Source organism: Entelurus aequoreus, linkage group LG17, assembly GCF_033978785.1.
Source record: "Entelurus aequoreus isolate RoL-2023_Sb linkage group LG17, RoL_Eaeq_v1.1, whole genome shotgun sequence".
Taxonomy (NCBI): domain Eukaryota; kingdom Metazoa; phylum Chordata; class Actinopteri; order Syngnathiformes; family Syngnathidae; genus Entelurus; species Entelurus aequoreus.
The window spans coordinates 22,163,729-22,187,650 of record NC_084747.1 but is presented as its reverse complement, the minus strand read 5'-3'; the positions used below and the strand labels follow the sequence as shown (position 1 = coordinate 22,187,650).

Sequence of the window (23,922 nt, the reverse complement as noted above, 5' to 3'; positions counted from 1 at the left end):
AAGAAAGTAGTCAGTCCCCCACAACCCACACATGAGTCCTGTCCCTTTAAGAAAGTAGTCAGTACCACACATGAGTCCTGTCCCTTTAAGAAAGTAGTCAGTACCACACATGAGTCCTGTCCCTTTAAGAAAGTAGTCCTAATCTCAATTCATGTGTATAAATTACACTAAACGCTCCATTCAAACATCCACACCAACATAGAAAGACCCAAAAGCTGCAAAGCATCATTGTAGACCTACACAAGACTGCAACCAACATGCTGTCATATGATTATTGTAGACCTACACAAGACTAACAAATTGATTATTGTAGATATACACAAAACTAATGGGCTGTCAAAGTATCATTGTAGACCTACACAAGACTGCAACCAACATGCTGTCATAGGATTATTGTAGACCTACACAAGACTAACAAATTGATTATTGTAGATGTACACAAAACTAATGGGCTGTCAAAGGATCATTGTAGACTTACACAAGACTGCAACCAACATGCTGTCATAGGATTATTGTAGACCTACACAAGACTAACAAATTGATTGTAGATTTGCACAAAACTAATGGGCTGTCAAAGGATCATTGTAGACCTACACAAGACTGCAACCAACTTGCTGTCATAGGATTATTGTAGACCTACACAAGACTAACAAATTGATTATTGTAGATTTACACAAAACTAACGGGCTGTCAAAATATCATTGTAGACTTACACAAGACTGCAACCAACATTCTGTCATAGGATTATTGTAGACCTACACAAGACTAACAAATTGATTATTGTAGATTTACACAAAACTAGCAGGCTGTCAAAATATCATTGTAGACTTACACAAGACTGCAACCAACATGCTGTCATAGGATTATTGTAGACCTACACAAGACTAACAAATTGATTATTGTAGATTTACACAAAGCTAATGGCTGTCAAAGGATCATTGTAGACCTATGACATGTTGGTTGCAGTCTTGTGTAGGTCTACAATGATCCTAACAAATTGTAGATTTACACAAAACTAATGGGCTGTCAAAGGATTATTGTAGACCTACACAAGACTACCAGGCTGGTAAAGGATTATAGACCTACACAAGACTAACAGGCTGTCAACGGATTATTGTAGACCTACACAAGACTAACAAATTGATTATTGTAGATTTACACAAAACTAACAGGCTGTCAAAATATCATTGTAGACTTACACAAGACTGCAACCAACATGCTGTCATAGGATTATTGTAGACCTACACAAGACTAAAAAATTGATTGTAGATTTACACAAAACTAACGGGCTGTCAAAATATCATTGTAGACTTACACAAGACTGCAACCAACATGCTGTCATAGGATTATTGTAGACCTACACAAGACTAACAAATTGATTATTGTAGATTTACACAAAACTAATGGGCTGTCAAAGGATCATTGTAGACCTATGACATGTTGGTTGCAGTCTTGTGTAGGTCTACAATGATCCTAACAAATTATTGTAGATTTACACAAAACTAATGGGCTGTCAAAGGATTATTGTAGACCTACACAAGACTACCAGGCTGGTAAAGGGTTATAATAGACCTACACAAGACTAACTGGCTGTCGAATGATTATTGTAGACCTACACAAGACTACCAGGCTGGTAAAGGATTATTATAGACCTACACAAGACTAACGGGCTGTCGAAGGATTATTGTGGACCTACAGAAGACTAACAGGCTGTCAACGGATTATTGTAGACCTACACAAGACTAAGAAATTGATTATTGTAGATTTACACAAAATTAACGAGCTGTCAAAATATCATTGTAGACTTACACAAGACTGCAACCAACATGCTGTCATAGGATTATTGTAGACCTACACAAGACTAACACATTGATTATTGTAGATTTACACAAAACTAATGGGCTGTCAAAGGATCATTGTAGACCTACACAAGACTGCAACCAACATGTCATAGTCTTGTGTAGGTCTACAATAATCCTATGACATGTTGGTTGCAGTCTTGTGTAGGTCTACAATGATCATTTGACAGCCCATTAGTTTGTGTAAATCTACAATAATCAATTTGTTAGTCTTGTGTAGGTCTACAATAATCCTATGACATGTTGGTTGCAGTCTTGTGTAAGTCTACAATGATCCTAACAAATTATTGTAGATTTACACAAAACTGATGGGCTGTCAAAGGATTATTGTAGACCTACACAAGACTACCAGGCTGGTAAAGGATTATTGTAGACCTACACAAGACTAACGGGCTGTCAACGGATTATTGTAGACCTACACAAGACTAACAAATTGATTATTGTGGATTTACACAAAACTAATGTGCTGTCAAAAGATTATTGTAGACCTACACAAGACTACCAGGCTGGTAAGGGATTATTATAGACCTACACAAGACTAACAAGCCGTTTAAGGATTGTAGACCTACACAAGACTAACAGGCTGCCACAGGATTATTGTAGACCTACACAAGACTGAAACAAGTTTGTCAACCCCTGAATTAATCACCCAAAGATGGTCACATAACAAAATAGACTTGTTTGAAAATGTTGAATACAAATGATAAGTATCACTACTGTCAAAAATGAATACTGAAAGTCCACCACTACAAGAAAGTACTTGTAGTTTAAAAAGGAACTACAAAATTAAAAGTATATGACTGCAAGATTAATACCAGTATTTTACTACAAAATCTGACTCTTGTTTTAACTATTTTCCCTCAATTTTTTTTGCGTAAAATATTTGATGATAAATACAAAAAGTTGTGTTCACATTCCAGTAAGAAGTTAACTTACAAAATCAGAAGGGGATACAAATATTTTCTACATTTGTAAAGTTCCACATTGTGTACTTTATCCATAGAAATATACTAAATAAAGGAGGATTCCATTCAGACAAATTAACTCATTCAGTTTGCAAACAGGAAGTATTTATTTTAGTTAGTGATGTCATGGTCACATGATCACGCCTGCAGCGCCTCCATGACTCGCTCCAAGGGGTCTGTGGTCCAGTACTCATGGTCCCAGCCCAGGAACCAGCCGCTGAAGGTGGGCGGTTCCAATCCCTGTTTCACCGTCACAATGGGAGTGCCAGGGTCTCTCTGGGCCGGGTCGCTCTCCATGTACCTTGAAGCTGGGTGACACTGGACCTTAACTTCCTGTTCCACTCACAGGACTACTTCCTGTTCCACTCACCTGTCGCTACGGCCTCCCTTTTCTCTTGATTGCGTGAATCCTTTCCAATCCAAACGAAAACCTGCAAGACGACAACAAACGTGTTGGTCGGGTTTTATGTCAGTTCCCGATGTCCAAACATGGTGGACATAAAATTGGTAGGTATTTACTTAAATGGTTTGTTTTGTGGCAAATGACTTTATAAACAAACAAAAATTTGCGCATGAATGCTGAAAAACCAAACGTAATGCTAACAGTTAGCAGGATAACATTAACAAAAAATATATATATATTTTGGTGTGTACCTGCAAAATCGGTCAAAAAAGTTAGCATGCTAACATTGACGTGTCGAACGTTGTTAACCAAAACAGCTAGCATGCTAATGAGCATGTTAACATTAACACACGTCAAGTAACATATTGACTGAGGTGTATGCCTGCAAAAAAAGCTAAAAATAAATAAAAAATGAGAACATGCTAATGTTAGCATGCTAACCGTTAACACATGCAAGTGCCAAATTATCTGACGGAGATGTTGGTTGTAAAATTTGCCCAAAAGAAAATGCTATTTTTCCAACGTTATATGCTCCAACTACCAACATATATAACGAGGTTAGCATGCTAATGTTAGCGTGCTAACAATTGACTAAAATTAGCAAGGAGCATTTAGACTGGTTTGAAATCAGTCATGAAAAGCAGAAGTTTAAAAAAAATACAAATAAAAACTGACCATTCATTTCAATTGGGGGGGGGAATTTTTCCTGAAAATGTTTGAATTTTTGTAAAGAAAAAGAAGTAGCACGTGTCACGAATAGTTTGAATCTAAAAAAAAAAATGTAGGAGAAGGCGGACGAAAAGTAGGACTTATTAGCATACTAATTCACGACATGGCGCATGTGGAAGCATCTGGAACTGCTTCGGTGACTTACCTGGTCCCAGGTGTCCAAGACCATGACATCATCAGGAGCCAGGTCCTCCTGCGTCAGCTCACCTGGAACTTCCTCCATCTACACCACAACAAGACACAGTAGAAGCAAAAACTGCGGATTTGATTCTTTGGAGAAAATAACAAACTGACCGAGAAGTTTCCAGTCCTGTTGGAGCAGGCAAACAGGCGAGGAGGGTGAGCATCCGTCTGGTTTTTCCGACGGGGAGCCCGACAATAATCACCCGGCCCACCCATTGCAGTCCAGAAATCCTCTGAAAGAACAGTTTTTTTTCCTAAATTTGTTTTGGGACAAGAACCTCAAAATCCCCGAACGTCACCTTCCTCCCCGCCTTCCTCCAACGTGATGGGAGTCCTCTGCAGGAGTTCAGAAAGAAGTTCTGCGCCACGGACTTCGGCCGAGCTGCTGTTGACCCCTCTCCATATCCAACATGTGGGAGATGCCTCCAGAAGGAAGGCGTGGTTCGAGTTCAGACTGGAGGCGGACGGATGGACCTGAGAAGGTTTGGATTACATTTGTCATTCAACTGATCAGAACTGGACTGTTCAGTCGGTCTTAGAAGAGGTTTTGCAGCCTTTATCCCTCCCTGCTCACAGATGGGTCGGATCTAGTCTGAGCACTCGGTTACCCTCTACAGGAGGAGACATTCCCAGACAAGAATAGTTTGTCTCCAACTAGAAGATAGACAAGCATTGGAATGCATCGACTCACCTGGAACCAAACATCCTAATCTGCACCGACCTTCGGATAAGGCCCTGTTGGAAAAACTCTAGGAGTTGTCTGCAGGGAGAATGGACTCCCGTTGACTTTGGACTAAATATTGTTTCACAGCTACTATTCGATTTGGTGGCTGCAGGATTAGGTCTCTTTTTTGCAGATGCTTCATCTGGCCGTGATCTTCAACTCTTTGGACCCGTTCGCAACAGAGTGAAGTGACTGGGATGAGAATTATCACCTCTAAGACAGAGTCCATGGTTTTAGAACGGAAAAGGGTGGACTGCCATCTTCGGGTTGCGGATGAGACCCTGCCGCAAGTGGATGAGTTCAAGTACCCAGGGGTCTTGTTCACGAGTGAGGGAAGAGTGGATTGTGAGATCGACAGGCGGTTTCGTGCTACAGCTCTTAATTTACATTCCTACCCTCACCTATGGTCACAAGCTTTGGGTTGTGACCAAAAAGGAGAAGATCACAGGTACAAGCCGCCGAAACGAGCTTCCGCCGTTGGGTAGTAGTGCTCTCCCTTATAGAAAAGGTGAGAAGCTCGGTCATTCGGGAGGGGCTCTGTGTAAAGTCGCTGCTCCTCCACATCGAGAGGAGCCAGATGAGGTGGTTCTGGCATCTGGTTAGGATGCCCCCCCCCTTCCCCCAGACACCTCCCTGGGGAGGTGTTCAGGACACAGGAAAGACTGTCTCCCAGCTGGCCTGGGAATGCCTTGGGGAGGAGCTACAAAAAGTAGCAGGGGAGAAGGAAGTCTGGGTTTCTCAGCCGAGGCGACCTCGACCATGAATAAATCGGGAGAGGATGGATGACTATCACGGTGGTCGCCATTATCCCGATGACACTCTGCGGAACACGGCACCAAGACTGTAATGCCAGACAAAGCCACGTCTCAGGCTTACAGACACATTAGCCTGCTCGCATGCCATCCCTTCACCCGTTTTTTGGATTAGTTTCTTGGATAGGTTGACTGGAAGCAAATCTTGTAAGATGCAAGTTAGAGACAACAGTCGGTGTGAAGTTGATCAGCCTTAGAAATGACTCACCTCTACAGCTCTGGTGTCACCGGCAACGTTGGCTCGGACTTGGAACAGGCGAGTGTCCGCCACCTGCGTTTGGCCCTCGAGTCGGGATGTCCCACCCTTGTAGACCACCATTGGTTGGCCGTGAAACAGGCTTATGAAGTGTGCGGGCTCTTTTCCCTGGACAACACGCACCTGTTGGCAGAAGATGACCACAGCCAGTTTGGGAGTGCAAACCTAGGTCTCGTTTTCCAGGCGGTCCCGTATGTACCTGCACAGCACCTCCCCCCAGTTCGTCATCCATCTCAACAGCCAAAATGGCAGCGGCGGTACGCTCATCTTGACTAGACTCCGCCCCTTGCCTGAAACACATGCCATCTTAGTGTAACGAAGGCTTGCCAGCGTATGTTAGTAAACCTCACTCCTGGACAACTTCAAGAGCAATGTTGGCTATAGCCCCGGGCTTTTAGCTTTGTAGTCCACACGCTCGCCTCATGCCACTGATCTGGGTTCTTGACCCGGGCAGAACAGTAGGAAAAACAAGGCAGCCGGAAGAGTACACAACTGCTACAATAGGGGGTTGACTCGGATGACTGAGGTTTAGGGGGTTGACTCGGATGACTGAGGTTTAGGGGGTTGACTCGGATGACTGAGGTTTAGGGGGTTGACTCGGATGACTGAGGTTTAGGGGGTTAGCCAGGTGGCTGGGCTACGAATAAGTTGGTAAACTGCACTCTGACAACTTCAAGAGCAATACTGACTATCGAGTTGAAAGCCCAGGTTTTTAGCTCATGCCGACAACCTGGATTAGTGACCCGGGAAGAACCGTAAGAAAAACCACACAGCCGGAAGAGTGAGTACACAAGCGCTACATTAGGTGGAGGACATCCACGTTGTCTCACCAGATGTAGATGATGTGGCCTCCTCGCTGGTTGTGCTGGTACTGATACAAGATGAGGTAAATGTCTCCCCCGTAAAACTGACCAATGGCTGAGCAGTCCACCGCCACTTTGTCACACCCCTCAATGCGCCACACCTGCCACGACAAAGAAGGCTAGACCGGCGTCCACCTAAACATCCTTGACCTCACCTGTTTGCCTCCGTCGCCTGCGTCCAACATTCCGTATCGTGCCGCCATGGCCTCTGACCCGTAGAAAGAAGTCACGTCAAACTGGACCTGTCCAATCGGAAACCAGACGTCGGTTTTCAGGAATAAAAACAAAAACCTTTGATCACCTTTTCAAGCGGTGCAATCTGGTTGGACACGCAAGACATTCCATTGCTAGCGGTGTTGTCGGGATCGCTCCAGTCCTGGAAGAACTGCTTAAAGAGCGGCGTCTCCCCGTACTCAGGAAGAACCTGGACCTGGTGATGTGGGAGGACCTCAGTCAAGGTGACAGACTCGTGTGTATGCCTTTACCTTGGTGTGGGTTGGGTAGTTCATCTTCTTGATAAACTCTTCTGAAGTTCTAAGAGCGGCAAGACGCTCCTGGGTGTTGGCTCCCTTGCCTGCAAGCACACTTTAGTAAACACCGGGACACACCGTGTCAAACCGAGGACGCTAAGAACCTTTCCACACGTAGATGTCTCCGTTGGTTCCGTTGTCCAGGAGGAAACAGTCGCTGGACCGCAAGGCGTTCTGGGAGAACGGGCTGACTTCAGCAACCATGGTGACGTCCAAGTCGCCGTCTGCGTTGGACACCTGAGGAGCGCCAACGACACGGGTGAGTATTGTACGTCAAAATAAAAGCCTTTTTAGCAAGGAGGTCACTTTTGATACAGATATTGACTGAACGTGATATCAGCACTCCATACTCTTACACACGTGCAGCAGTCGCATGAATTCCAATAGGGAGCACGTCTCGCCAGAACACCGGCTTGAACCTGGGAGAAGGCTACAATGAAGGTGTCTACCAACATGGCGGCAATAAACTGAGTTTCTTCCAAGTCCCTGGAAGAAAATGGATGGCTAAACATGCTGCTGCTAAGGACGACAGGAAGCTAACCGCTAAAGCTTCAGTGTGGTTGATCCGGATGTCGATACCTAGTATGGTCCATCCATCTTCTTCCGCTTAGCCGTGGTCGGGTCGTGGGGGAATCAGCCTTAGCAGGGAAGCTCAGACTTCCCTCTCCCCAGCCACTTGGTCCAGTTCTTCCCGGGGGATCCCGAGGCGTTCCCAGGCCAGCCGGGAGACGTAGTCTTCCCAACGTGTCCTGGGTCTTCACCGTGGCCTCCTACTGGTCGGACGTGCCCTAAACACCTCTATAGGGAGGCGTTCGGGTGGCATCCTGAGCAGATGCCCGAACCACCTCATCTGGCTCCTCTCCATGTGGAGGAGCAGCGGCTTTACTCAGAGTTCCTCACCCTATCTCTAAGGGAGAGACCCGCCACCCGGCGGAGGAAACTCATTTGTACCCGTGATCTTGTCCTTTCGGTCATAACCCAAAGCTCATGACCATAGGTGAGGATGGGAACGTAGATCGACCGGTGAATTGAGAGCTTTACCTTCCGGCTCAGCTCCTTCACCACAACGGATCGATACAGCGTCCGCATTACTGAAGACGCCGCACCGATCCGCCTGTCGATCTCACGATCCACTCTTCCCTCACTCGTGAACAAGACTCCGAGGTGGACCCACTGGAGAGAATGGCGGTGTCTGCGGTGGCCTCACTGGGAAAGGGGAGAGCTGTGCTTCCCCTGTCGCACAGCTGACCTTGGCCACCCCCACTCAAGGGACGTATCCCAGACGTCACAAGAAAGGCTGTGGGAACGGGGAGGGACCTGGGGGGGGGGGGGGGTCGCGGGTCCTGCCGATTCTGGCCGCCCCCCTGGAACAGATGACAGGGACGGTGGGAGGGAGCCGAGGAACCGGTCCGTGCTGCAATCACGCCACAGAACTTGTCCATCAAGGGGACCGACCGCTAAATTGAGAGCTTTGCCTTCCGGCTCAGCTCCTTCACCACAACGGACCGATACAGCGTCCGCATTACTGAAGACGCCGCACCGATCCGCCTGTCGATCTCACCATCCACTCTTCCCTCACTCGTGGACAAGACTCCCAGGTACTTGAACTCCTCCACTTGGGGCAGGGTCTCCTCCCCAACCCGGAGATGGCACGCCACCCTTTTCCGGGCGAGAACCATGGACTCTGAGGTGCTGATTATCAGTATATACATTCTACTAAAGTCATCAGATCAATATTTTTCTTATTAGGACATTTTATTTTGGTAGGTTTAGTCACGTTTCCAAAGTGAGGGAGTGTGTCTCTCGGTAAAGGAAGTGACACTTTATTTTGTTAAACTGCAAGGAGCATTCAACACATTTGATTTACAGCAATACTAGCAAACGTACATTTAATAAGAGTATCTTTGTAAAAATGCTAACTTCGGCTACTTGCCATAAAACATTTATAAAGTATTGGAAGTAGAAAACGATTAAAATCAAACATACTTTTATAATATGTAGTGTAGAATGTTTGATAAGTGAGTCAAACAGAATGATGTGTGGAAAACCTATTTAGTATTAACACCTGCAGTGGACTTATGCTGCCTTTAAGTTGAAGTGGGGTGGTAGTCAGGTGACACCTAGTAGCCACAAAAATTTAAGCTAAAAGTTAAGCCTATGATGCAGTAAATTGTCACGTTTGTTACTGAATATTTTCCACTACGCGCCTGCCTTGGAGACTAAGTAATATGCAACTATAATTATCTGATACCGTAAATTCCGGACTGAGATGCTACTTTTTTCCTACACTTTGAACCCGGCGGTTTATTAAACGGTGCAGCTAATTTATGGAGTTTCCTTCGCTGACAGCCATAATGCAAATAGTTCAACACAAGCCCATACACTAAAAAGCTGATTTAGTTTGTACTACGGCGCCATCTTTTGGACAGGTGTCCTTCCTTTGAGTAGAAGAGCCGTCCATAGCGTTTCTACTCGCATGGATTCTTCGTTCATCACTCCAAGCTCACGTTTGTGAGTTTTACAATACAACTAAAACAATTCTTAGCCATTGAAGCGTCCCATGTGTGATGTCTGTAGAAGGTGCGTGACTGCTCGCCGTCTGTTCGCTGTTGCAAAAAAGCTAAGTAGCGCTCTGTGTGCTTTTAATTGTTCTACAGCTTTCTTTATCACTTCTCAAACATTTTTAGTGGTACTATTTAACTTGCAAATCACCCGATCTCTGTCCCACCACCCTTTCCTCAGCTAGCTAGCTGCTAAGCTAGCGCGGAGAAAGGCAGCGCCGGTCAGTAAGAAGCTACTCCTACAGACCGCGACCACTTCCCTGAGGACAGCAGGAACTTCACTCGGTGACAGAAAACACTGTGAGTAATGGCTTCCTGCGCGTCTTGCACCATACTCACGGAGAGGTTGGCTCTGCTAGAGGGCCGTGTCCGCCAGTTAGAGCAGAGTAATGTCGTAACTTTAGATGTTGCGGACACATCTGCTAGCGTTAGCTGTAGCGAGCTAACTAGCCCAGCTTGTAGCAGTCCTAAGCGGCCTACAAGCTACGGTGTACCGGTTGAGACGCATAATAGATTTAGCTCTTTAGCTAGTCCTACACCCCAGTCTACCGGGCACCACACCTTAGTTATAGGGGACTCCATCACCCGAAACATAAAGCTTAGCAAACCAGCCACAATAAAGTGTATCCCCGGGACCAGAGCACCTGACATTGAAGCTAATCTTAGGGAGCTAACTCGCAACAGGCCTAGTAAACACGTACGACAGGCTAATCGCACCACTAATTATGCGAATATAGTTGTACACGTTGGCTCCAATGACACTAGAATGAGACAGTCAGAGATTACAAAGAGAAACATAGCCAGGACTTGTGATCTCGCCAGAAAGATGTCCAGGCATCGAGTAATTGTCTCTGGCCCCCTGCCTGCGAGAGGCAATGATGAGAGATATAGCAGATTAGTCTCGCTTAACAAGTGGTTGGCTAGCTACTGTAGGCAGCAGGGACTAACGTTTATTGATAACTGGCCCTCTTTCTGGGGCAAACCAGGCTTGCTGATGAGAGACGGCCTTCACCCTAACCAGGAAGGCGCCACCATCCTGTCTAGAAACATAGACTACTATTTAAGTCTCACTTGACTGACTACACTAGAGCAAGCCCGGTCACAGGCAATTACAATGTCTGTTAGTCCGGGTGAGGAGTCAGTTAAGCTAGAACTAGCCAGCGCCAGGCTGGATAATCCATGTACGCATAGCAATTCTCTTAGAATAATACACAATTCACATAATGTTTTTTCTGTTGTGTCTGTGTCAGGGGTGGACATGCATTCTACTGAGGTGGCAAATTATGATATGTCCAGTTTATTGCAGCACCAAGCAAACAATCGGAAAATTCCCGTCATATCAATTCCTAGATATGGTCGAAACTATTTAAAGTGCACTACGCATAATAAACGCAACATTGTTAATATTGCCACTACGGATAATCTTAACAAAAACTCGTCAAAACAGCCCAATACCTATAATATGGGCTTTTTAAACATAAGATCATTGTCTCCCAAGGCGTTATTGGTTAATGAGGTCATTAGAGACAACAATCTTAACGTCATTGGTCTTAGCGAAACCTGGCTCAAACCGGACGAATTTTTTGCGCTCAATGAGGCATCTCCTCCTAACTATACGAATGCGCATGTTGCCCGCCCTCTTAAAAGGGGAGGGGGTGTCGCACTAATATACAATGAAAATTTCAACCTTACCCCTAACCTAAATAATAAATATAAATCGTTTGAGGTGCTCACTATGAGGTCTGTCACACCGCTACCTCTCGACCTGGCTGTTATCTACCGCCCCCCTGGGCCCTATTCGGACTTTATCAGTGAATTCTCAGAGTTCGTTGCTGATCTAGTGACGCACGCCGACAATATAATCATAATGGGGGACTTTAATATCCATATGAATACCCCATCGGACCCTCAGTGCGTGGCGCTCCAAACCATAATTGATAGCTGTGGTCTTACACAAATAATACATGAACCCACGCATCGCAACGGTAATACAATAGATCTAGTGCTTGTCAGGGGTGTCACCACCTCCAAAGTTATGATACTTCCATATACTAAAGTAATGTCCGATCATTACCTTATAAAATTTGAAGTTTTGACTCTTTGTCAACAAGCTAATAATAATAATAACTGCTATAGCGGCCGCAGCATTAATGCTGCCACAACGATGACTCTTGCTGACCTACTGCCTTCGGTAATAGCACCATTCCCAAATTATGTCGGCTCTATTGATAAACTCACTAACAACTTTGACGATGCCTTGCGCGAAATTATTGATAGTATAGCACCGCTAAAGCAAAAAAGGGCCCCTAAAAGGCGCACCCCATGGTTTACAGAAGAAATTAGAGCTCATAAATTATCATGTAGAAAACTGGAACGCAAATGGCGCGCGACTAAACTTGAGGTTTTCCATCAAGCATGGAGTGATAGTTTAATAACTTATAAACGCATGCTTACCTTAGCTAAAGCTAAATACTACTCAAATCTCATCCGCCTCAACAAAAACGATCCTAAATTTCTGTTTAGTACAGTAGCATCGCTAACCCAACAAGGGACTCCTCCCAGTAGCTCCACCCACTCGGCAGATGATTTTATGAATTTCTTTAATAAGAAAATTGAACTCATTAGAAAGGAGATTAAAGACAACGCATCCCAGCTACAACTGGGTTCTATTAACACAAATACGACTGTATATACGACGGACACTGCCCTCCAAAATAGTCTCTCTATTTTTGATGAAATAACATTAGAGGAATTATTACAGCGTGTAAGTGGGATAAAACAAACAACATGTTTACTTGACCCACTTCCTGGGAAACTTATCAAGGAACTGTTTGTATTATTAGGTCCATCAGTGTTAAATATTATAAACTTATCACTTTCCTCCGGCACTGTTCCCTTAGCATTCAAAAAAGCGGTTATTCATCCTCTGCTCAAAAGACCTAACCTCGATCCTGACCTCATGGTAAACTACCGACCGGTCTCCCACCTTCCGTTTATTTCCAAAATTCTCGAAAAAACTGTTGCACAGCAGCTAAATGAACACTTAGTGACTAACAATCTCTGTGAACCTTTTCAATCCGGTTTCAGGGCAAATCACTCTACGGAGACAGCCCTCGCAAAAATGACTAATGATCTATTGCTAACGATGGATTCTGATGCGTCATCTATGTTGCTGCTTCTTGATCTTAGCGCCGCTTTCGATACCGTCGATCATAATATTTTATTAGAGCGTATCAAAACACGTATTGGTATGTCAGACTTAGCCTTGTCTTGGTTTAACTCTTATCTTACTGACAGGATGCAGTGCGTCTCCCATAACAATGTGACCTCGGACTATGTCAAGGTAACGTGCGGAGTTCCCCAGGGTTCGGTTCTTGGCCCTGCACTCTTTAGTATTTACATGCTGCCGCTGGGTGACATTATACGCAAATACGGTGTTAGCTTTCACTGTTATGCTGATGACACTCAACTCTACATGCCCCTAAAGCTGACCAACACGCCGGACTGTAGTCAGCTGGAGGCGTGTCTTAATGAAATTAAACAATGGATGTCCGCTAACTTTTTGCAACTCAACGCTAAGAAAACGGAAATGCTGATTATCGGTCCTGCTAGACACCGACATCTATTTAATAATACCACCTTAACATTTGACAACCAAACAATTAAACAAGGAGACTCGGTAAAGAATCTGGGTATTATCTTCGACCCAATTCTCTCGTTTGAGTCACACATTAAGAGTGTTACTAAAACGGCCTTCTTTCATCTCCGTAATATCGCTAAAATTCGTTCCATCTTGTCCACTAGCGACGCTGAGATCATTATTCATGCGTTCGTTACGTCTCGTCTCGATTACTGTAACGTATTATTTTCGGGCCTCCCTATGTCTAGCATTAAAAGATTACAGTTGGTACAAAATGCGGCTGCAAGGCTTTTGACAAAAACAAGAAAGTTTGATCATATTACGCCTATACTGGCTCACTTGCACTGGCTTCCTGTGCACTTAAGATGCGACTTTAAGGTTTTACTACTTACGTATAAAATATTACACGGTTTAGCTCCAGCCTATCTCGCCGATTGTATTGTACCATATGTCCCGACAAGAAATCTGCGTTCAAAGAACTCCGGCTTATTAGTGATTCCCAGAGCCAAAAAAAAGTCTGCGGGCTATAGAGCGTTTTCTATTCGGGCTCCAGTACTCTGGAATGCCCTCCCGGTAACAGTTAGAGATGCTACCTCAGTAGAAGCATTTAAGTCCCATCTTAAAACTCATTTGTATAATCTAGCCTTTAAATAGACCCCCCCTTTTTTAGACCAGTTGATCTGCCGTTTCTTTTCTTCTCTCCTCTTCTCCCCTGTCCCTTGCGAGGGGGAGTCGCATAGGTCCGGTGGCCATGGATGAAGTGCTGGCTGTCCAGAGCCGGGACCCCGGGTGGACCACTAGCCTGTGCATCGGTTGGGGACATCTCTGCGCTGCTGACCCGTCTCCGCTCGGGATGGTTTCCTGTTGGCCCCGCTGTGGACCGGACTCCCGCTGATGTGTTGGATCCACTGTGGACTGGACTTTCACAATGTTATGTCAGACCCACTCCACATCCATTGCTTTCGGTCTCCCCTAGAGGGGGGGGGTTACCCACATATGCGGTCCTCTCCAAGGTTTCTCATAGTCATTCACCGACGTCCCACTGGGGTGAGTTTTTCCTTGCCCGTATGTGGGCTCTGTACCGAGGATGTCGTTGTGGCTTGTACAGCCCTTTGAGACACTTGTGATTTAGGGCTATATAAATAAACATTGATTGATTGATTGAAGTGTTTCCATACACGCTATAGTAATGTAATCAAGCTAGCCTCAATAGCATTAATATATAGGCTAACAGGTTCTTACAATAGCATTATTTTGTTGTGGTTTCACTTTCACAAATTCCTCAGTGAATTCACCAAAACGTCACCGTGGAGTTATCGAGTCTGTTTAGCCGATTGGAGAGCTAGCTTGCGCAGCTAGTGGGTCCATGGCCATCGCTTCTGTTTTGTCTGACCCACCGTTTTACTGCCTTGTTACAGGCACCGTTTGGAAACGATTAAGGTATGTAAATAAACATTTACAAAATATTCTGTGTAAATAACTCATTTCACAAAGTAAATATCTGACTTATAATCCGGTGCGACTAATATATGGAAAATATTTTCCCCCTGAAATGTAGTGGGTGTGGCTTATATAAGACGGGAAAATACAATACTTGACAAAAATGCTGTTTTAGACGCTCAATATTGTTCAATTAGTTATTACGCATGTCTAGCTTGTGTGCTATTGTTTGCCAAGCTGTTGCGTAGCTGCTAGCGATCACTATAAAAAAAAAATCGGGCCGCCCCTGCTTTTACCAAATGACTGTTTTACCTTGAAGAGTTTTGCCCGTTTCCTGTTGCGGGCGTCCATCTTGGCGTCGTCAAGGTGCGCCCGCGGCAGCTCCGGCTTCTTTCCGAGCACCTGGACGGACGCAGAGGTGAAAGGTCAGCCGGGGGTCAGCCAGGTGGGCGGAGAAAAGGAGGAGAAGTGTGACCTCCAGCATCTTCTCATCTTCCTCCCCTTCCTCGCAGATCAGCAGCTGGCCCCGCCCACAATGCTCGTTGTCGCGGATATCCTTGGAGAGCTGCCAAGTGGCACACGTCAACGCCAGCGGACGCCGTTTGACCCCCCGTGACCTGGCGGCTACTCACCATGGTGGCCTTCAGCCTCTCAAAGGGGTTGCTACGGGAACCGGACCACTGGACCACATCCTGCAGGTCAGGACACGTTTAGAAGTCGCTCCTTCCTTCCTGTCCACGGTCTCACCTGCCCCAGGTCCAGGATGAAGGTGTCCCCTCGGTTGAAGCTCTCCCAGCCGACCGGGACTTCGGTTGCCCGGACCACGCGCCGACCTTTGACCTGCAGCAGCCTCGGCGCGTCCACGGCCATCTCCACGTGTCGAAAGCCAGAAGCCACGCCCCCCGCCTGAGGAGACGCCAGCCGTCATCCCCCGACACGGCGGCAAAGTTGATCCTGCTTACCAAGTACTTGAGTCCCGTTTTGAAGTAGCCGGCGAAAGTGGCGGACTCGTGGCTCTGGACTTCACGGTACTGGACCGCCGACCCCCCCAGGAAGTCGTCCAGCTGGACTGTCAAGATGGCGGCGGCCGCCGCCTCGTCCTGGGAGCACTCGGCACCTGCGGACGAGCCAAACGGCGCTGAAAGGCGCTGGCGAGGGCGTGTGGCGTGAGGGCGGCAGTACCTTGCCAGTAGTGCAGGTGGCGCCGCAGGTGGCGCTCACGTGGCAGGGTGCGGAGGACCAGGTAGGCGTCGCCGCAGTAGAAGCTCCCGTAAAGACTCTCAGGAACAGGAACCAGCTCCAAGGTCTCCACCCGCCACACATAGAGCCCCGCCTCCTCAGCCGCGTGCTCAAACTCGGCCTGGGTCGCCATGATGTCACCTGTGAGGGGGCGGGGCCAGTGGAGTCAAAATATCTTCCAAAAAAAAGCTAAATTCGCCCCAAACTTTTTGTACTTTAATATTTTACTGTATATTATAATAAATAAGTTTGGATATTTCCGAATCGGACCTAGGGGGCGGGGCATCAACAGAGGGGCGGGGCAGCTCAGCCAAGGGATGCGACTTTTAAACTCACGGCTCCATTTCCAATTGTTGGGATTTAGATTGGATCCTCCCAATGTAATATTTGCTCGAAAAATAATAGAACCTTTTCAAAAGTGGTTCCTGATGTTCATGCGTGTAAAGAGGCTCCTTTTAAACTACATTCTTCAAAACTAGGAATCTGTTTTGAAATGGGACTAAAAGTGATGTTCAATCAATGTTTACTTATATAGTCCTAAATCACAGGTGTCTCAAAGGGCTGCACAAGCCTCTTATTTTCTGTCACACCCCAAACTATTTTTTTTCAAGCCCTCCTCCCTAAATGCTATTTTTTTATCTGTAGGTGTCAAAAATACTTTTAACAGCAAATATGCTATTTCCTCACACCCGCCTTTTTTTGGACACTGAATTATTTTATAACAAATTACGCTGATAATTTAATTGAAACTGTAAACATTCAGTGAAAAACAAGTCAGTGGAAAAAAAATTGGGAAAATCTGTAGAAAAATTCAGGGTAAAAAAAGCTGTAATTCAGTGTAGTGTGAAAAAAATTCTCAAAAGTCTAAAAATGTCAGTGTAAAAAAAAATCTGTAAAAATTCAGTGTAAAAAAATGTCAGTGTAAAATTAATTCAGTGTGAAAAAATTAAGTGTCAAAAATCTGTAAACATTTCAGTGTCAAAAAAAAGCTGTAAAATTTAAGTGTCAAAAATTCACTGTCAAAAATCTGTATAGAAATTCAGTGTAAAAAAAAAGCTGTAATAATTTAGTGTGAAGAATACGTATAGAAAAATTCAGTGTGAAAAAAATTGTCAAGTCTAAAAAATTCAGTGTAGAGAAATTTAACTGTAAAAAAAAATCTGTAAAAAAGTCAGCGTAAAATATTCAGTGTAAACAATCTGTATAGAAAAATTCTGTGTAAAAAAAATCTGAAAATTCAGTATGAAAAGATCCAATGTAAAAAAAAAAATCTGTAAAAATTCTGTGCAAAAAATGTGAAAAATGCAGTATAAAAAAATAGTGTAAAAAAATTATCGGTCCAAAATCTATAGAAATTCAGTATATAAAAAAAAAAGCTGTAATAATTCAGTGTGAAAAATCTAAAGAAATTCAGCGTCGAAAAATTCAGTGAAAAAATTTGAAAAATCTGTTTCGAAAAATTCAGTGTGAAAAAAGTTTCAAAAATCTGTAAAAATTCAGTGTAAAAAAATGTCAGTGTAAAAATAATTCAGTGTGAAAAAATTAAGTGTCAAAAATCTGTAAACATTTCAGTGTAAAAAAAAAAGCTGTAAAATTTAAGTGTCAAAAATTCACTGTCAAAAATCTGTATAGAAATTCAGTGTAAAAAAAAAGTTGTAATAATTCAGTGTGAAGAATACGTATAGAAAAATTCAGTGTGAAAAAAATTGTCAAGTCTAAAAAATTCAGTGTAGAGAAATTTGACTGTAAAAAAAAATCTGTAAAAAAGTCAGCGTAAAATATTCAGTGTAAACAATCTGTATAGAAAAATTCTGTGTAAAAAAAAATCTGAAAATTCAGTATGAAAAGATCCAATGTAAAAAAAAAAAATCTGTAAAATTTCTGTGCAAAAAATGTGAAAAATGCAGTATAAAAAAATAGTGTAAAAAAATTATCGGTCCAAAATCTATAGAAATTCAGTATATAAAAAAAAAGCTGTAATAATTCAGTGTGAAAAATCTAAAGAAATTCAGAGTCGAAAAATTCAGTGAAAAAATTTGAAAAATCTGTTTCGAAAAATTCAGTGTGAAAAAAGTTTCAAAAATCTGTAAAAATTCAGTGTAAAAAAATGTCAGTGTAAAAATAATTCAGTGTGAAAAAATGAAGTGTCAAAAATCTGTAAACATTTCAGTGTAAAAAAAAAGCTGTAAAATTTAAGTGTCAAAAATTCACTGTCAAAAATCTGTATAGAAATTCAGTGTAAAAAAAAAGCTGTAATAATTTAGTGTGAAGAATACGTATAGAAAAATTCAGTGTGAAAAAAATAGTCAAGTCTAAAAAATTCAGTGTAGAGAAATTTGACTGTAAAAAAAAATCTGTAAAAAAGTCAGCATAAAATATTCAGTGTAAACAATCTGTATAGAAAAATTCTGTGTAAAAAAAATCTGAAAACTCAGTATGAAAAGATCCAATGTAAAAAAAAAAATCTGTAAAATTTCTGTGCAAAAAATGTGAAAAATGCAGTATAAAAAAATAGTGTAAAAAAATTATCGGTCCAAAATCTATAGAAATTCAGTATATAAAAAAAAAAGCTGTAATAATTCAGTGTGAAAAATCTAAAGAAATTCAGAGTCGAAAAATTCAGTGAAAAAATTTGAAAAATCTGTTTCGAAAAATTCAGTGTGAAAAAAGTTTCAAAAATCTGTAAAAATTCAGTGTAAAAAAATGTCAGTGTAAAAATAATTCAGTGTGAAAAAATGAAGTGTCAAAAATCTGTAAACATTTCAGTGTAAAAAAAAAAGCTGTAAAATTTAAGTGTCAAAAATTCACTGTCAAAAATCTGTATAGAAATTCAGTGTAAAAAAAAAGCTGTAATAATTTAGTGTGAAGAATACGTATAGAAAAATTCAGTGTGAAAAAAATAGTGAAGTCTAAAAAATTCAGTGTAGAGAAATTTGACTGTAAAAGAAAATCTGTAAAAAAGTCAGCGTAAAATATTCAGTGTAAACAATCTGTATAGAAAAATTCTGTGTAAAAAAAAATCTGAAAATTCAGTATGAAAAGATCCAATGTAAAAAAAAAAAAATCTGTAAAAATTCTGTGCAGTATAAAAAAATAGTGTAAAAAAATTATCGGTCCAAAATCTATAGAAATTCAGTATATAAAAAAAGCTGTAATAATTCAGTGTGAAAAATCTAAAGAAATTCAGCGTCGAAAAATTCAGTGAAAAAATTTTCAAAAATCTGTAAAAATTCCACTGTAAAAAAAAAAAAAATCTAAAAATTCAGCGTAAAAGTGTAAAAAATCTGTATGAAGTGTGAAAAAATTCAGTGTGAAAACAATTCAGTGCAGAAATATTTGTTGCTTCAAAAGTCACTTCCTGTAAAGACTGAAGCCCAGTAATGTTGCTTATGAGACACCATCCATTGCTTCAGTCTTAACATATTTTTACACTGCATTTATAAACTGTTTTTCAGTGAAGTAAATAGTCAGCATAATTTGATGTAAAAAAAAAAAAAAAAAAGTTGAGAAAATTCAAACAAATTCAGTAAGCTTTCATAACAAAACATCAATTCTAACACTATTTGAACAGACTTTTTTTTTTTCAAACGCACAGATTTTGCTCACATATTTTTGTTCACTGCAATTTTAAGCAACATTTCACGTCAAAACACTCAGTCGACTCAATTAAAATTGTGACACGTTCAATGACAAATAGAGGGTCGGAAAAAGCATAATTTCACGTCAAAACACACCCAGTTGACTAAATTAAAAAGGTGAAACATTCAATGACACAAATAGAGGGTCGGAAAAAGCATAATTTCATGTCAAAACACACCCAGTCGACTCAATTAAAAAGGTGAAACATTCAATGACACAGAGTGTCGGAAAAAGCATAATTTCATGTCAAAACACACCCAGTCGACTCAATTAAAAAGGTGAAACATTCAATGACACAGAGTGTCGGAAAAAGCATAATTTCATGTCAAAACACACCCAGTCGACTAAATTAAAAAGGTGAAACATTCAATGACACAGAGAGTGTCGGAAAAAGCACAATTTCACGTCAAAACACACCGTTGACTAAATTAAAAAGGTGACACATTCAATGACACAAATAGAGGGTCGGAAAGAGCATAATTTCACGTCAAAACACACCCAGTCGACTAAATTAAAAAGGTGAAACATTCAATGACACAAATAGAGGGTCGGAAAAAGCATAATTTCACGTCAAAACACACCCAGTCGACTAAATTAAAAAGGTGACACATTCAATGACACAAATAGAGGGTCGGAAAAAGCATAATTTCACGTCAAAACACACCCAGTCGACTACATGAAAAAGGGGAAACATTCAATGACACAAATAAAGTGTCGGAAAAAGCATAATTTCACGTCAAAACACACCCAGTCGACTAAATTAAAAAGGTGAAACATTCAATGACACAAATAGAGGGTCGGAAAAAGCATAATTTCACGTCAAAACACACCCAGTCGACTAAATTAAAAAGGTGACACATTCAATGACACAAATAGAGGGTCGGAAAAAGCATAATTTCACGTCAAAACACACCCAGTCGACTACATGAAAAAGGGGAAACATTCAATGACACAAATAAAGTGTCGGAAAAAGCATAATTTCACGTCAAAACACACCCAGTCGACTAAATTAAAAAGGTGACACATTCAATGACACAAATAGAGGGTCGGAAAAAGCATAATTTCACGTCAAAACACACCCAGTCGACTAAATTAAAAAGGTGAAACATTCAATGACACAAATAGAGGGTCGGAAAAAGCATAATTTCACGTCAAAACACACCCAGTCGACTAAATTAAAAAGGTGAAACATTCAATGACGCAAATAAAGTGTCGGAAAAAGGTCAACAATTCTGCAAACATCTCACCAAGAAGACATTTGATGTCAAAATAAATTCAAATGGAAAATAAATTCTGTGACTGCAAACATCTCACCAAAAAGACGGGAGGACGCCAGCAGGAAACACGCGCACACATCAAACAAACACGTGGGAAATACTTGGAATCCCAAGACCGGAAGTAGAACAAAAGGAACTCACCTTCAGTAAGACGTTGAAGCTGCGCACACCTGACAGGTGAGTCACATTTATACTCACCTGATGATTATGATACACACCTGCTCCTAACGAACCAAGTCCAGTCCTTCACAATAAAAGTATTTCCTGTCCACGTTCTAATTGATGATTGGCGGGTTTAACGGAGGGACTGTTTTACGCCTACATGATATGACGTCACCAGGGAACACAAGAGACCAGTGCGCATTGAGCGGAGAGGTATTTTATTTTGAAAAGGACCCGCCGGATGCGAGCGCCTGCGCACAGGTCTCGACGAGGATGCGCTGAAGGTCACAGCAGGAAGCATAGGTGACGTCATCGTCATCACCCGCAGGTTCCCCTTCGTCGTCGAGAGGTTCCGCAGCTCGGAGGACAAGATGGGCAACCGGGGAATGGAGGATCTGATCCCGCTGGTCAACCGGCTGCAGGACGCCTTCTCGTCCATCGGACACAACTCCAGCCTGGACCTGCCCCAGATCGCGGTGGTGGGCGGCCAGAGCGCCGGCAAGAGTTCGGTTCTGGAGAATTTCGTGGGCAAGTAAGTGGAGCCTTTTTTTGCTCGTGTTTGCGCCGAGCCGAGCCGAGCGCAGCCGAGCAGAGCCGAAGCATGTCGGGCCTACCTGCTGCGGGATGGAGGAAGATCGTCGTGGTCATGTGACATGTTTGATATATTTGCAGTGTTGTCAAAATATATTATTATTATTTTATTATTATTCATGTCCGATTAGGGTCACGTGCATGTGCTGGAGTCTATCCCAGCCAATCAGGACACATGATGGACATTAGCATGTTTTATTAGAAAGTCAACACAATTTGTAACAAATGATGCATGTTTTTATTTAACATATAACTTGTATGTTTTTATTTAACATATAACTTGTATGTTTTTATTATAACATATAACTTGTATGTTTTTATTTAACATATAACTTGTATGTTTTTATTATAACATATAACTTGTATGTTTTTATTTAACATATAAATTGTATGTTTTTATTATAACATATAACTTGTATGTTTTTATTTAACATATAAATTGTATGTTTTTATTATAACATATAACTTGTATGTTTTTATTTAACATATAACTTGTATGTTTTTATTATAACATATAACTTGTATGTTTTTATTATAACATATAACTTGTATGTTTTTATTTAACATATAAATTGTATGTTTTTATTATAACATATAACTTGTATGTTTTTATTTAACATATAACTTGTATGTTTTTATTATAACATATAACTTGTATGTTTTTATTATAACATATAACTTGTATGTTTTTATTTAACATATAAATTGTATGTTTTTATTATAACATATAACTTGTATGTTTTTATTTAACATATAAATTGTATGTTTTTATTTAACATATAAATTGTATGTTTTTATTATAACATATAACTTGTATGTTTTTATTATAACATATAACTTGTATGTTTTTATTTAACATATAACTTGTATGTTTTTATTTAACACATAACTTGTATGTTTTTATTTAACATATAACTTGTATGTTTTTATTTAACATATAACTTGTATGTTTTTATTATAACATATAACTTGTATGTTTTTATTATAACATATAACTTGTATGTTTTTATTTAACATATAACTTGTATGTTTTTATTTAACATATAACTTGTATGTTTTTATTTAACATATAACTTGTATGTTTTTATTTAACATATAACTTGTATGTTTTTATTTAACATATAACTTGTATGTTTTTATTTAACATATAACTTGTATGTTTTTATTTAACATATAACTTGTATGTTTTTATTATAACATATAACTTGTATGTTTTTATCATCAAAATAACATAACATGAATGTTTTAAGATCATATTTTCATGATAAAACTAACAAAGTTCATGCTTTTATTATACAAACATTTCATTATAAAATAACCTCAACTTGTATATTTCTTTAGAAATTGAACAGATCATAAAAAGAACAATAATTATAAAACCAACATAACGAGCATCTTTCATGTATAATAAATATATATTCATTCTTTTTATGTGATGCATATAATTGTATTATACAATTAGCAAAACATGTATGTTTTAATGACAAAAATAACATAACGTGTATATTTATGTTATACATTTAACATAAATCCACATTTTTAATATACAATTAATTGTTTTTATTGTAACATTAACATAACCAATATGTTTAACCATACTTTTATCATACCACTAACATAGCTTGTGTATGTATGTATATATATATATATATATATATATATATATATATATATATATATATATATATATATATATATATATTATTATTATTATTATTATCCATCCATCCATCCATCTTCTTCTGCTTATCCGAGGTCGGGTCGCGGGGGCAGCAGCCTAAGCAGGGAAGCCCAGACTTCCCTCTCCCCCGTATTATTTTTTATTATTTTTATTACTACCATAAAAGCATACATATATATATTTATATATATATATATTTCTTTAATACATTTACATAAAATGCATGAGTGCAAAGTGTGAAGAAGACCTTAATGAGTGATTATTAATCAGCACAAAAAAAGTCATCATATTAATTATGTCATAAGAACATTTTTGAAGAAATGAAACATTTCATATTTCAAAATAAAACACATTCTTTTATGACTTTT

General features: G+C 40.8%; 2 protein-coding genes across 3 annotated transcripts in view; one reads left to right on the top strand and one right to left on the bottom strand.

Annotated features, from left to right (window-relative positions):
* Positions 1–2,912: 2,912 nt before the first annotated feature.
* Positions 2,913–21,359, bottom strand: LOC133632663 (gelsolin-like). 2 transcript variants are annotated; one of them, XM_062025224.1, is made up of 19 exons: positions 21,262–21,359; positions 16,148–16,345; positions 15,928–16,082; positions 15,713–15,871; positions 15,598–15,657; positions 15,441–15,530; positions 15,278–15,367; positions 7,429–7,561; positions 7,280–7,368; positions 7,096–7,224; positions 6,950–7,036; positions 6,762–6,895; positions 6,131–6,221; positions 5,884–6,054; positions 4,439–4,613; positions 4,251–4,372; positions 4,102–4,179; positions 3,195–3,255; positions 2,913–3,132 (listed from the first exon to the last, which is right to left on the bottom strand). In XM_062025224.1, exons 2-19 carry the CDS (start codon positions 16,335–16,337, stop codon positions 2,963–2,965), a joined length of 2,184 nt encoding a protein of 727 aa, XP_061881208.1. In that variant the 5' UTR covers positions 16,338–16,345; positions 21,262–21,359; the 3' UTR covers positions 2,913–2,962. The 2 variants fall into 2 exon arrangements, with proteins under 2 accessions (XP_061881208.1, XP_061881209.1); XM_062025225.1 differs by lacking the exon at positions 21,262–21,359 and adding an exon at positions 21,158–21,181.
* Positions 21,360–21,544: 185 nt separating this feature from the next.
* The window catches only part of LOC133632662 (dynamin-1-like), a 38,944-nt gene continuing 36,566 nt past the window's right edge, over positions 21,545–23,922 (top strand). The window contains exon 1 of the mRNA XM_062025223.1: positions 21,545–21,814. Coding sequence (XP_061881207.1) covers positions 21,654–21,814 — 161 coding nt within the window. The 5' untranslated portion in view covers positions 21,545–21,653. The remainder of the gene's footprint in view (positions 21,815–23,922) is intronic.